General features: G+C 43.0%; 1 protein-coding gene across 8 annotated transcripts in view; it reads left to right on the top strand.

The window, feature by feature from the left end:
* The window catches only part of LOC5567636 (talin-2), a 188,033-nt gene that overhangs the window by 151,175 nt on the left and 21,733 nt on the right, over window positions 1-15,125 (top strand). For 7 of the 8 annotated variants that reach the window (XM_021840789.1, XM_021840791.1, XM_021840793.1 and 4 more), the window contains 6 exons: window positions 7,411-8,282; window positions 8,354-8,857; window positions 9,201-9,292; window positions 9,869-9,957; window positions 10,312-10,975; window positions 11,034-15,068. In XM_021840789.1, coding sequence (XP_021696481.1) covers window positions 7,471-8,282; window positions 8,354-8,857; window positions 9,201-9,292; window positions 9,869-9,957; window positions 10,312-10,975; window positions 11,034-15,068 — 6,196 coding nt within the window. In that variant the 5' untranslated portion in view covers window positions 7,411-7,470. Of the gene's footprint in view, window positions 1-7,410; window positions 8,283-8,353; window positions 8,858-9,200; window positions 9,293-9,868; window positions 9,958-10,144; window positions 10,147-10,311; window positions 10,976-11,033; window positions 15,069-15,125 lie in introns of all 8 variants that reach the window. The other variant, XM_021840792.1, reaches the window with a different exon arrangement.

The following is a 15,125-nucleotide window of genomic DNA, read 5'->3' as shown; positions in this document are numbered from 1 at the left end:
ATCAATAATTGAGTTAGTTAAAGTATCGACAGCATTGTCAATATCATGTTTTGTTTGAAAAGAAATGTCAACATCAAGATTACTATCGATATATGTTTCATGTGTAATCCAGTCGGCTCGAAAATAATTGAATGTGGAGTTAATAGTATTGAGAATCGCTTCATAGGATATTTGAAATGTAACAGGAACATGATCAGAATCAGAATCAGCGTGAGTTACCAGTTGGCTACAAAGCTGACTAGAGTCGGTAGAAGAGGAAAAACTTGAATTGAGAAGTATCCTGAAGACAACTCGTCAAATAAAATTCTGCCGTTGGAATTGTTTTGCAATTTATTCCATGAGCGTTGTTTTGCATTAAAGTCACCAATGACAAACAATTTTGACTTATTGTGTGTTAATTTCCGCAAGTCAGCTTGAAGCAAATTTACCTGCTGCCTAGTGCATTGAAAAGGCAAAAAAGCAGCAATGAAAGTATATTTACCAAGCTATGTTTAAAGAAAAACACCCAAAGTTTCAAAAACTTTGGTTTCAAATACGCCTATGAATGATGATTGCAACACCCCCACATGCTCCATCCAGTCGATCATTACGATAAACAAAAAAGTTTGAATCTCTTTCGAGTTTGATTCCAGGTTTCAAATAAGTTTCAGTAATTACTGCTATATGTACGTTATTAGCTGTTAGAAAGTTAAACAGCTCGTCCTGTTTACCAAAAACAAGAATTTCAATTCAAAATTCTTTCTTTTTCTCCTCCCACAATTCTAAAAAAGCAGTAGGTTCTTGATTTGAATAATCTACCGAAAACGCCTTCTTGGAATTTCACTCATTGTTCCTCGAACGCCGTTCCTTGTGCCGGTGCCGAGAATATACCAAAACTGGGATGAATGACGAAAAACGATTTATGGTAGAATGTTTTTCGACACCACCCCCCCACTTTGCACCCATTTCCGAAAGCACCTGCTGCGGTTGACGAAATAATTTTCACCAGTGCTGACTGTTAGGTTAGGGCTATATCTCTTACCGAAGTGGTAGCTTATTTCTGCACGAACTCTTAGCCGTACATTCAATCCATCAGTAAGCCGTGCTAAGTCGGTTGAAAACCCGTCAACTAATCGAATAATCCACCGAACCCCCTCTTACATAGCTACGTACATCTGGCGACCAAACAAACATTTATTTCCACGCTCGACCATCATTCATATCTTGTTCGCTGTCACAGTTCCGTTCTGCTCCTCGTCACCACCCTGCTATCCATCCATATTATCAGGCTCTGTTGTCCTCATTGGCATGGGCGTTGTCATTAGGACCAATTTCAGTCAGTAGAAAACAGCCGTGGCTTGAGCTACCTACCCCTCCCACCCATGTACAGTGGTTTAAAATGCAACAAACATGATCATCAGCTATTTCGGAGTCAAAGCATGGAAATATTGATACGGTATGTTTGGCATAATTACTCCATATCTAAAGAGGCAACTTTTAACTTAAACTTTTTTTTTCAATTTTTTCATCACAAAACGTATTCAAATCGCGAAATATTCTGTTTTTAATATTTTTGCACCATTTTTTCACCAGTTCTCTAAAAAACTCTTCTTTTTTTAGGATCTTTATCGATATTGATCATGTGTCATCTGATTTTGAAAGATTTCTATGTCCCTTGGAGGACCGGAACTCTCCATTTAAAATTTCATTTAGTTTTCAATTATTTTTTATCAAAAAATGACTTTACAACATCATGTAATAAGAAGTTTTTTTAATGATACAAATCTGTTAAGTTGTCTCAGAGAAATCTGGAAATTGTTGAAGTTTTCAAGATCTTTAGACAGGAAGTTTGATTACAGAAATATAAATGCTTATTTCTCAATAACGACTGTACAAATTTGCCTGATTTTTTCAGACTCTTATAATAGTATCGTTTTGAAAAAATCTTTTTGTTTTCTTGTGCGGTGGATAAGGTCCGCACCTGGTCTCGGGTTCTTGTGGGCCCCGAAACCATGGTATCAGAAATTCAGTTTTTAACAATAAGTGTAGAACTAGCCCTCGTGCGTTAAAATACACTCAAATAAAAATTTAAAAAAAAAAAAAAAAAAAAAAAAAAAAAAAAAAAAAAAAAAAAAGTTTTTAACAAATCAAAATGTGTAGGGGCAAGAAAAATCAGGTTTGGAGGGGATCTGAATTGATAATAAGTAGAAGCCCCTATTGAATCCAATATATTGATAGAGTAAGGTGGGGCAAAAGTTCTACCTTAGTGGTATAATCAAAGTTTCCAGGAAAACAATAGCAGTTAAAACAAAACAAATACCATACAGTGAACCGTCAACATATTGGCTATAATTTTGCTGAACAAACTTGTGTCAAAATATTTACCCATTTTTAGTTATAACAGTTTCAAAATTAATTGTCTTTTTCGAACTTTTGCCCCACCGGTGGGGCAAGAGTTCGAATCTAGTGTGGGGCAAAAGTTCGCTGGCTAAAACACAAAATATCGATCCTTTTATGATAGGCATACTTTACAACAGCCGTAAACTTAAGTTTGACGAAAAATACACACTAAATTTTCATCAAAAAATTGCCCAAAACCGGGTTAATTGTAATATACTCAAAAATAGTAGTTTTTCACAAAACTATGTGGAAATGTAAAATTTTGGTGACAATTTTCACACGATCAGACAAATTTAACTGAATTTGAAGATAATATGTGGATTTTGGGCAATTTGCAAATTTTTCCGTGATTTTATACATGGGTCGAACTTTTGCCCCGCTGATTCGAACTTTTGCCCCACTATGGGCCAAAAATTGTTTTCAAGCATCTATGTAAAAACTAATACATCTCAAATCAACCTTATGAACGCCCTTACATAAAATATTGAAAAATTTGTTATCTTCAATTGGTTCCATGCAACGAAAGTTTGACCAAAAATAACAATATTCACGTCGAAAAACAACAAATAGCCATAACTTTTCCAAATCTAAATCGATTTTTCTGATATGTGGATTGAAAGTCTCTTACTTGAATAGCATTCGAACCACCATGACATTTATAAGATTTGTTTTGAGTTGAGCTGGAAATCTTAAAAAGAAACTCTTACCCCACTCGAACTTTTGTCCCACTTTACTCTAATGGTTTCGTTTATTTCAACTCTATAGAACAGTACTTTTTAACAGAACATCGTGTTTACGTTCTGTTAATCATCGAATATCATGGGGCCCTCTATAACTTGAGCCAAGAACTAGTTAAACCAAGACTAGTTAAGAAATATTTTATTATGAGCCACATCCTGAAGCAAGCCGAAAATAATATGTGTACCAATTTTTTAAGAGGGAAGAGTGGTTGCCTCACGTCGAGGACCATGGATCGAATCGCAACCCCGAGACAGCCACTTATGAGAAAAGTGACGACTTACTTCGGAAGGGAACTAAAGCCGTTGGTTCCAAGATAAACTAGCCTGGGGCTAACAATCTCGTTAAGAAAGATTAAAAAAAAAAAAAACAATATTGAAAAGTACTTAAGCATATTACGATAACGCGAACAAAGGTGAACTAAGATCTCTAAAGTCCCTTCTTTTCGCATTGCAATGAATCGTGATGTAAATTCTTGAGGCTTCCAAGATTACTACGTAGGGTAAACAGGTATAATACGCCTCCCTAAGGAAAAACTGCTCCATCTCAGTAGCAAATGCATTACTTCTATAGCTTTTGGTGTCAAAGTCCTATTCACTTTGTTTGTCATGCTATGCATGCAACTTTCTCTTGCCATGTAGCTAAGACGTTTTCTGTAAATGGTCCAAATCCTGACGTTTCAAAACAAACTGGGCAATATGCCCCTCCCGTAGAATAAAGTTCCGCAGCGTTGTAGATAGTTCAAGATATGTCATCATTTTTACGTGTTAAAGAAGCCTCAATCCTTTAAAAATGAAGTGGGGATTATTGCCCGGATGGGGCGCATTATCCCGATTTATCCTAACTACTCCATGAGCTCCATAGCTTTCCATTCAGAAATTCTGCTAGAGATTAATTCAGAGCTTTCTTCACGAATACTTCCTGGGATCCCGCCAGAAATTGTTACATAAATTCATCTAGTAATTCTCCTAGGAACTCGTCTTGGAATTCCTTGAATGATTTCTTTAGTTATGTAAAGGGAATTCCTTCAAAATTTGCTAAAGAAAATCCTTCAACAATCCAATTACAGTACAGATTTTATCCAGAGAAGTTTCTTCTCGGATTGGAGAAATTCGTGTCAAAATTATTTTAAGAAATCATACAAGAATTCCTCAAAAAGCTCTCATTTGCCTGCTAATTTTTCAGAAATTATTCCAGTTGTTATAAAACCAAGAGTTCAAGAATTACCCCATATATTATCCCAGGAATTGCTCCATAAAATCTTATGGGGATTATTCCACAAAGTCTTTAAGTAATTTTCCAGGAATTTTGCAATAAATTCAACCAGGGATCCTCATAAATTTCTCCATAAGTTCAGGAGATCTTTGGAGTGTTTTTTTTAAGTTTTGAAGTAAATTCTACAGTGAAATCTCCACGAGTCGATGTTTCATGACTCGATATCGACTCATGGAACCATACCATGGTCCCCTCAAGCAGTTCTCCAAGGCATTTGTTTCCACGACTCGATATTTCCATGTGCCGATGGTCCCTCTAGATCTACTTGGATTCTTCAAATTGAAAAAATTTTTAGTATTCAAAGCCACAAAATACTACAGCAATTATTCCTATAGTTCATCCAAGAGTTTCCACTAGGAAATTTCGGTGGAGTTAATTTTCTAATAATAAATTTATTAAGTTTTCTGAAGACCCACCCAAGACTGTCTCAAGAGCCCGGAAGAGATCCGTAGATCTTTTAAAAGATTTTTCTTTTGTAATAAATTATCATGTATTTCATCGGGGATATCTTTAGGATTTCGTTTTAAAATATCTTTTTTCTGGAGTTCCATCTAATAATTTCTAAAAAATTTCCTTAAAACCCTTTTGAACAAATTCGTAGGGAAATTGAGGAAACTTTAAGGTTTCACTAGCTGATGGTGACCAATCGATTAGGTTTTCAGCTCGAACGGATGTTTGGTTCTGCAGATCCGTGCTCTTGAAAATTTGAACTTTGGCTTCGATATATCTTCACCTTAAGCAAATACCTGAATTACATTCTGATGAAATTTCTGAAGAAATTGATAAATTAAATAAGAACTGAATAAGAACCGAACGTGGGCCGAACGTGTCATTAGTTCGCGTGAATTTAAAATGAACATTTCGGGTTTCGGGTTAATAACCCATTCTGCTTAACAAACTTCGGCCCAACGTACTTCGACCTAATGAGAAGATACCCAGGTTTACAAAATATACAATTCTCGCGATCAATATCATAAGAAGACTTGATAGAAACTCCTCTACGATGTAAAGATGAGGCGATTTTGCCGTTTTTTTCTGTGGAGTAAAAACTGAACTCAATATTTTCAACACAGATCCTCGAGCGATTCGAGTAATAGCGCAAAAAAAGGTGAGGATTTTTTCTGATACTATCTCTCTCTCTTGTTGCGAAGCTCACCTTCACTCACACTTCAAAATAACTCTTGAGAGTACCGCCTGAACAAGACAGTCCTCGGAGAGTTGAGATGTCAATCTATTTTGATGGAATTTTATTCTGTTGTGTTTTGTGCTGCATCTGCCTCGCTCATTTTTCGTTGCCTCTCTGCTTAGCATTTTTTCGCACCGTCGCAAAGAAGCAGCACGTAAAGTTACGTTAGAGTTCTCTAGAGTATGTCACCGAACTCTGATGATATTGAGGAGTATTATCAAGCCTGGGGGGGGGGGGGGCGTAACTGCAATGATCGATTATTCTTCATCGATTTTCTCTTTAACAAATCTTTTGGCCGGGTAACTGCACACCAAAAAAATCTTAGATTTACACGTAACGTAATATTAGCCTCAATCATGCAAAGCCATTTATCATGCACACCAAAAAAATCTAAGATTTACACGTAACGTAATATTAGCCTCAATCATGCAAATCCATTTCTCATGTATTATTCAATGATAAAACCTATAAACACATCTATTACATACAACATTGTTACCAAAATCCTTAATATTGAACGCGAAACGTCTTCTCTCGAAGAATGTTGCAAGCAAAACGGCTCGGTTTACATGATTTTCCCACTGATAATTCAATCATAAATAATGCACATGGAATGACAAGCCGTCAATCCATCCATGTGCATTATTTTTGATAGAATATTCAGCGTAGAATCATGTAAACCGAGATTTCTTGTTTGCAATTTCACTTTCAAGATGCAAGAAAGCATGCAACATTGGCGAATGTTGGATGGAAGATCATGAAATATTTCAGTTTCACTCAAGTTTGCAAGCATTATCGAATGCAATGAGAGAGTTTACATTAATTATCGTTGAATGTTCAGTCGCAACTCGTTTTACATGGTTATCATAAAAAATTACGTGCCATGTAAATTTGAGAATTTTTTGCTGTGTGTTTTTAATTGTTATTTTTGATTCAGTACACACCCGATTCTGTTTTTGCACGGGGGATGCGTACCGTGTAAAAAAGTAACAACATTTCTCGACGTTTCATGCAAAAATAAGGTTTTGGCGGAGAAAAATGTATGGAAACTTTTTTTGCACGGCCGTGTAAAAAAAAATCCGTGCAAAAACAGAATCGGGTGTAAAGCACTTTTCGCCCTTCATCATCCTTTACCGTAAAATGCTATGAAAATCGATTGAATTTCGTGTAATAACGCAAAGAAAAAATCGACGAAGAGAAATCGATTACTGTATCAACCTGTATCCCCTGTAGCCTTTTTGTCAGAATTTAAAAAAATCCATGCGCTAATGAATTCCTATCAATAAAGATTACACAAGTTTTGTCTTCTGCTATATAGAAGAAACGAAAAAAAAAATGTTCAAAGGCTGCAAGCATGTTTAAAAAGTTAATTTAGCTTTCATTTAGTCGTATAATTAGAACCAAATGTTATATTACATGAAAGTTGAAGGCCTATCTTGCTTGCTTGGTGGATTAGATCGCTAAAAGAATTGATTAGTTATACTTAAAATTTCATGAAAGTATTTAAAAAACAAGTGTTTTACACAGCTTTGATGATCTGTAGCTTAAAAATGTGACGTAATAGAATATTTATGAGCGTGGCATCAGATTCAGTAATATTTTCACCTTCTATTGCCGAAAAAAACGATGATCTTGTTTATTGCGCTCCAAACCACTGTGCAACCCCCGTCCACCAAGCTGCCCCATCCCCCTCGATGTTGATTTATGCCGTTTTAGACTGATGGAGCAACATACAAAAAAGACGAAAGCAAAATCCCCTATTTAAATTTATCGATTTTTGCCCGTAATCTAATTTCTCGTTTATGTTCCTTCCTTTTCTCCCACTCCAACAGTGTCACTCACGAACCGTTGCCGTCTGCCGTTGTCAGCAGCAGCAGCAGCATCAAAGCACCATGTCGGCCTTGTCGCTACGAATCAGTTTGGAGGGTGGTCGAGTCACAAAGACGATCCAGTTCGACCCCAACACGACCGTGTTCGACGCCTGCCGCATTATCAAGGACAAATTCGCCGAAGCAGTCCAGGGACAAGCACAGGAATTCGGGCTCTTCCTGGCGGATGAGGACACTCGGCAGGGCGTGTGGTTGGAACCGGCCCGTAATCTTGGCTACTATCTGTTGAGGAATCACGATGTTCTGGAGTATCGAAGGAAGCACCGAAACCTCCGGGTTCGGATGCTGGACGGTGCGCTCAAGACAATTCTGGTTGACGACTCCCAACCGGTTTCACAGCTGATGGTGGTCATCTGTACCAAGATCGGTATTACCAACCACGAAGAATACGGATTGGTCCGCGAGGACCCGGAATCACAGAACGAAAACCTTCCCGATAATAAGTCCAACATGGGCACATTGACCCTGCGCCGGAAGGTCGCTGAGCGAGAGCGTGACGCGAAGATGGAGAGCTTGCGAAAGAAGCTACGAACAGATGACGAGATCCACTGGGTCGATGTTGGCAAGACACTTCGCGAGCAAGGAATTGACGAGTCCGAGACGGTACTGCTAAGGCGAAAGTTCTTCTATTCGGATCAGAATATCGATTCGCGGGATCCAGTGCAACTGAATCTGCTCTACGTGCAAGCCAGGGACGCCATCCTAGATGGTACTCATCCCGTCACACAGGAGAAAGCCTGCGAGTTCGCGGGGATTCAAGTGCAGATACAGTTCGGTGATCACAACGAATCGAAGCATAAACCTGGATTCTTGGAGTAAGTATCGTATGAAGCGTAATTCCTATTGTAATCACTTAATTCTAATTTGAATCTTGTGCATTCAACAGCCTGCGCGAGTTCCTTCCCGGTTCGTACGTTCGCGTCAAGAACATCGAGAAGAAAGTGTTCGCCGAACATCGCAAGCACCAGGGCCTGTCCGACCTGGACGCCAAGTATCTCTACACCAAAACGGCCCGCGAGCTGCCCACCTACGGCGTTACGTTCTTCCTGGTAAAGGAGAAAATGACCGGCAAGAACAAGCTGGTGCCTCGACTGCTCGGCGTGACCAAAAGTTCCGTTCTGCGGCTGGACGAAACGACGAAGGAAATCCTGAAGACGTGGCCGCTGACCACTGTGAGACGGTGGGGTGCATCGCCCAACACTTTTACGCTGGACTTTGGGGACTACGCCGATCAGTACTACTCGGTGCAGACGACGGAAGCCGAGCAGATTGTGCAGCTGATTGCCGGCTACATCGATATTATTCTGAAGAAGAAACAGGCCAAGGAGCATTTTGGGATTGAGGGCGACGAGGGGTCGACCATGGTGGAGGAGAGCGTGGCACCGTCAAAGTGAGTAGCATTTTTCTGGATATTTAGTCCAATTTTTATTCACAACTACGTATTCTACATCCAATCGAATTATTCATAGTACTTCAATAACTCATCAAATTGTCGCCCGTTCTCAAACATTTTGAACACGTGACAAGGAGCATATATTGCTGATAACTGGATATAAATCTTTAAAACTTGAAAAGATTTTGCGTATTTCTAGAAAAGTTTCAATGAATACATCAGTATCAGAGTTTGTCTTCCTGCTTATGAGAATATTTGAACATCTCTTTACTCTACTGAATTTTCTTGTATTTTTCTGTCTTGTCTAATCATCATTGCAATCGCTCCTATTCCTCAACAGGGCCACATTCTTGCAACATGAGGAAACGACCCCGTCCGGCAAGGTGGAAACCCAGTCGATTGCCAAACCGGCCATCATGCGAGGATACGACGGTAAGTGCCCACAAAATATATTCGACTTCCAATGTAAGGAAAGGTCTAAAGATTTGGTCATGGTCTTGCTTCGGTTCAACTGTAGTGCACACAATGAAATTCGTTCACACGTAGACATTGCAAAGCTCACAAGTTGTTTGATATCCGTCCCTTTTAATTCCACCCCCTCCCGTTGCATAACACATTTGTGGGCAGATGTCAAGCATAATAGCATTCATCATCCAACCGATGCAAGACGACCAACTCTTCTGTGCTCCAGTCATGGTGAATGAAAATGGGGAAAGAATGTAAGCCGTCCGTCACAGAACCCACTCACTGCGTCATACATTCCCAACATTGTGCATGTCTGTCTATCTGTGCCGTCCAAGTCATTTCTCCTATTTTATTATTATCTATATGCTGTTGTTGTATCCATTATGTTGCTGGCAATTGAACGCATCCATTAGTGATATATGTTTCATTTAATTTCTCGTTTCGTTTTTCTCTTTTTCATTTTTATTTATTTCTCTTAAATTTTATGTTGCACAATTACGGTTTCGTTCTCTTTCGGGACATCCGTCGACGTCAAAACTAAAGGCGAACGTCCCTATGGCACTGGGGAGATGCAATCGATGCAATATGGGGCATTCGTCGGGCAAGTCAATTTGGCCCATCAACCTCCAATGGTAAGATTTTTTGTTCATTCTCTATGATTTATTACTAATTTAGTTTGATTTGCATCAAAAGTCATTTTATCGCAAAGCAAACCATTCAATAGAAGCAAGTAATTAATCCCAAATCAATCTTAACTCTCTTCTTACATGCTGCTCTCGTTTGAAAATACTAACCTCAAATATGACCACCGCTGCACAGGCGTAGGTGAATTGCAATTTTACCACACTAAATTTTCTAGTTAATGTTAGTTTAATTGGCATGCTGAATAATACCAAAAAATCATTCCTCAATCAGAGCCAAGTAGATTTTTCTTGCTAGCCATTTCCCATGATTTTAAACACTTGTCTCTATTTCAACCACTCCAGTTGCAACAAACCCGTATCAGTACGGTCCTATCGGAGCCCCAGAGAGCCCTCGTCGGGTACATCTCGGCCGGTCAGGATGCCATCAACAAAGCCGAAAAGGATCTGGAGAGCAAGGCGCAACTGCCTCCGCTTGGAACAGACCCTGGATCAATGCAATGGCGCGAAGAAACCCTGGACACTTCCAAGCAAACCGTCACCACCCATCTGGCGACAATGAACGCTGCCACGGCTCAGGTTGTAACAGCCTCGCAGCCGGATGAAATCGATCACGATGCCGTCGGGGCTGCCGTTTCGCAAATCACCCAAAGTATTCCGGAAGTCACCAAAGAGGTCCGACTTATCGCCGCTTTGATGGACGATGACTGCACCGGCGATAAACTGCTGGAAGCGACCCGAAAACTCTGCTCCGCCTTCAGCGATTTGCTGAAATCTGCCGAACCGGAGAGCAAGGAACCACGGCAGAACCTTCTGAATGCTGCCAGCCGAGTTGGTGAAGCCAGCGGACAGGTTCTCAGCAGCATGGGCGAAGAGAGCATGGAGAGCCGAGAGTTGCACGACATGCTGCTAGGACTAGCGAAGGCCGTCGCCAACACTACAGCAGCCTTGGTCTTGAAGGCCAAATCGATTGCTGCCGTCACGGAAGACGAAGCTACGCGAAACAGAGGTAAGACGTGATGTGCATCAATTAACAACAGAATTCATAACTATTATTTTCTTCACAGTCATTGCCGCAGCCAGTCAGTGCGCGTTGGCCACCAGTCAACTAGTGGCATGTGCTCGCGTTGTAGCTCCTACGATCCAGAGTCCAGCATGTCGTGAACAGCTGGAAGCAGCTGCCCGTGAGGTTGCTAAGGCCGTAGCGCACCTGGTCGAAGTATGCAATGAAGCTACCGATAACCAGCAGCTACGTGGTGACCTCATGAACGCCGCCAAGGATGTGTCTAAGACTCTAGCCGAACTGCTCGAACACATCAAGCTGAGCTCACGCGAAAGAGCTCGCCGTGTTGATGACAACCCCGTGGAAGAAGTCTTGGTTGCCACTGATATTCTGGTTTCTGCCTCAGACCCACAGGAAATGATCCGTCAAGCACAACAGCTGGGCAAGGCTACGGCGCAACTAATCCAGAGCATCAAGGGTGAAGCCGAGCGTCAGGAGGACTCGAACCTGCAACGCAAACTCTTGGAAGCAGCCAAGCAACTCGCCGATGCTACCGCCCGAATGGTTGAAGCAGCCCGGCTCTGCGCAGGCAATCCTCACGACTCCGGCCATCAGGAATCGCTTCGCATCGCTGCTGAAGAACTACGCGTCATTACCACCACCACCGCAAATACTCCGGAGATCAAACGCAGACTCATCAATCGTCTGGAGCAATGTTCTAAACAAGCTGCGGCAGCTGCTACTCAATGTATTACCGCTGCCCAAAACGCCCTGATTCACAGCAACGACGTCCAGACCAAGGAGATCCTTCTGCAAGATTGTCAAACCGTCGCGGACCAAATCCCACGTCTCGTTGCTGGAGTCAAGAATACCCTCTCACGTCCTGACGATCCCAACGCACAACTTGGTTTGATCGATGCCGCTGAAATGTTCCTAGAACCAGGAGCACAAGTTGCCCAATCAGCAAGAGATCTTCAACCAACCGTAATGGACCAAGCCGCTTCTCAGCAGCTGTCCCGTTCGGCCTTGAACCTTAGCCACGCTATCCACGACCTCCGATCTGCTGCTCATCGAGCCAGGGAAGCTTGCGGAGGTAATGAGCTTGATGCCGCACTAGAAGCTGTCCGCAACTTGAGAAACGTGCTGAACGACACCCGACGCGCAGGACAAGAAGGCAACCTGAGACCCCTGCCTGGTGAGACAGCTGACAGTTGCTTTAAACAACTTGCCGCTGCCAGCAACAACGTGGATTCATCCCTTTACCAGCTGATGTCTGCCGTTCAACAGAGTAACCGCACTTATGCTGGAGTAGCTGGAAGAGACGCTGCCCTCGCCTTAGGGGAATACACCAAGAGCGTCCGTGGAGTTGTAGCGACAACTAAAAATCCAGCAGTTGTTGACTGTGCCGATCAAGTGATTCTGGATTCGATGCTGGTGATCGAGGAAGCTCAGAAAACGCTTCAAAACCTTGGCAATCAAGACCAGCTAGTTCAGGCAATCAAGCGTACCAAAGGCTCGTTGGGCCGAACCATTGACTGCTTCCCGGGCGTTAAAGACATCAACGAAGCATACGAAAACATGGCTGAGCTGCGCGCTATTCTGGACACGGGCGAGTTCCCACCTTCCACCCGCGCATATGGTCAGCTGCAGAATGAACTGAAGAGTGCTGCGGATACCCTCAATACTGCAGGTGGTCAGGTCGCACACTCGTACGACAGCTCCATTAAGTTGGCCAACACCAGCCAAGACTTCTACCATGCGTACAAAGAACTTATGACCGTCACTTTGGAAATGGCTGGACAAACTGTGGAAGACAGAGCTCGTGAAGAAATCGTCAACTCCCTGCGAGGAGTTTCCAATCAGTCTGCAACACTCCTGGGAACAGCCAAGTTTGTAGCAGGAGATCCAGATAGGCCTAACGCCAAAAACGAGCTTTCTTCGGCGGCTCGTATGGTGACGGAGAGCATTAATCGCTTGGTAGATGTATGTACTCAAGCAGCTCCCGGACAGAAGGAGTGTGATAGTGCTATTCGCAGTATTGAATCGTTAAAACCTCTTCTGGAATCTGCTCAAGAGCCATTGACTGATCAAGGATACTTCGACTGCTTGGAAACCGTCATGGAGAAGTCCCGCACCTTGGGAGATGGAATGACTGGTATCGCCAACAACGCTAAGCTGTCGAAGCACGTCGAGTTTGGTCACTCTGTTGATTCGGTTTCGGATTCCATTCGTGGACTGATTGAATCCGCAGCACAAGCTGCCTACCTGGTGGGTATTTCGAACCCTACAAGTGTTGGCGGTCGTCCTGGTTTGGTTGACCAAGCTCAGTTTGCTCGAGCTTCACAAGCTATTCGTCAAAGTTGCGAAGTTCTGCGCGGTCCAGCTAGTTCTCAACAGCAAGTCCTTTCGGCTGCGACCATCATCGCAAAACACACCTCCGCGCTGTGCAACGCTTGCCGTAATGCAAGCTCAACGACTACCAATCCGGTGGCGAAGCGTCACTTTGTTCAGGCAGCGAAGGAAGTTGCCAACTCAACGGCAGATCTAGTTCGGGAAATTAAGGCTTTGGATAAGGACTACAGTCCGGTATCGAGAGCTCGATGTGCCGGAGCTACTGAGCCTCTCCTGGAAGCGGTATCTTCCTTGTGCCAATTCGCAAACTCTCCAGAGTTTATATCGATTCCGGCCAGAATTTCTACGGATGGAAGAAAGGCACAGGAACCGATTCTACATGCCGGTCGTGGAATTTTGGATGGAGCTGTGGACATGGTGAAAACTGCCAAGGTTTTGGTAATGACTCCTACGGATCCTCCCGTGTGGCAACAGTTGGCTATTCACAGCCGCAACGTTTCCGAGAGCATCAAGAAATTGGCTTCGAGCATTCGCGAGAAAGCTCCTGGACAGTTGCAGTGCGATCAAGTGCTTGAGACGTTGAAGTCCTGTGCTAGAGATCTCAACTCTGCTGCTTTAGCAGTGGGTGTTGACGGTCTTCCTCAACGAAAGGAGAATAACTTGCAAGGATTCACCAACCAGTCTTTGAACGCGGCCTCGGAATTGATCGACCGTTTGGAGCCTGTCAAATCATCTGCGAAGAAGAACGCTGAGAGCTTGGGCCATGCTGTGAATCAAATCGCTAAGCATATTGTTCCTCTGACCAACGGAGTTATTGGAGCATGCTCGCACGTGGTTCATTCTGGTCAGCAAACAGTGCTCATCGATCAGGTGAAGTCCGTTGTGGAATGCTGCTCGCATTTGGTGCAGGTTGCGAAGGACGCTGGTGGAAACCCTCGTGCTACACAATACCATCCGGATCTGGACGAAGCTGTCGAGTCTACACGCGAAGCCATTCAAGAGCTAAACGCCACTGTTGAACGTTTGTCGACGGAGAACGGAGTAGTAACTGGATTGATGGAACAAATCTCTCGTTCTATGTCCCGCATCACCGATAAACGTCAATCGTTCTTGGGAGCTTCCATCAATGATACTTTTGTGGACTACCAAACTCGTATGGTTCAATCGGCCAAGGAAATCGCTCGCTATGCAAATGAGATCAACGCCAAGGCAGCGATCGATCCTTCAAAGTTGGCTCAACTTTCAGTCGAGATGACCCATCACTACAGTCAGCTGGCCCAAGATTCTATCGGTGCTTCGGCTCTGACCACTTCTCCAGATGTTGCGATCCGTATTCGTCAGACAGTCACCGATCTGGGGCGTTCTGTGAATGTCCTCATCCAGTCGACGGCTGGTATTCGCAAGGATGATAGTTCTGGGCTGGTAGAGATCTCCCGTGGAGCTCGAGACGTTTCGGAGAAGGTTTCGCAAGTGTTGGCAGCCTTGCAAGCTGGTTCCCGTGGAACACAGGCCTGCATCAATGCTTCCAGCACGGTGTCGGCTATCATCAGCGATTTGGATACGACCATCATGTTTGCAACGGCCGGAACACTTCACTCCGAAGAGGAAGGCAAATTCTCCGATCATCGTGAGCACATTTTGAAGACTGCTAAGGCTTTGGTCGAGGACACCAAGATTCTGGTGGCAGGTGCTGCCGGTACGCAGGATCAGCTCGCGGCCGCTGCCCAAAATGCTGTAACAACAATCTGTAAGTAGCTTCAGCAGGTCCTCGAGAAGTCCCAATATTAAACTTCCCATCCAATTT

Source organism: Aedes aegypti, chromosome 2 (assembly GCF_002204515.2).
Source record: "Aedes aegypti strain LVP_AGWG chromosome 2, AaegL5.0 Primary Assembly, whole genome shotgun sequence".
In the NCBI taxonomy this organism is placed as follows: Eukaryota; Metazoa; Arthropoda; class Insecta; order Diptera; family Culicidae; genus Aedes; species Aedes aegypti.
Note: the sequence above shows the minus strand (reverse complement) of the source record. Positions and strands in the feature narration are given on the sequence as shown.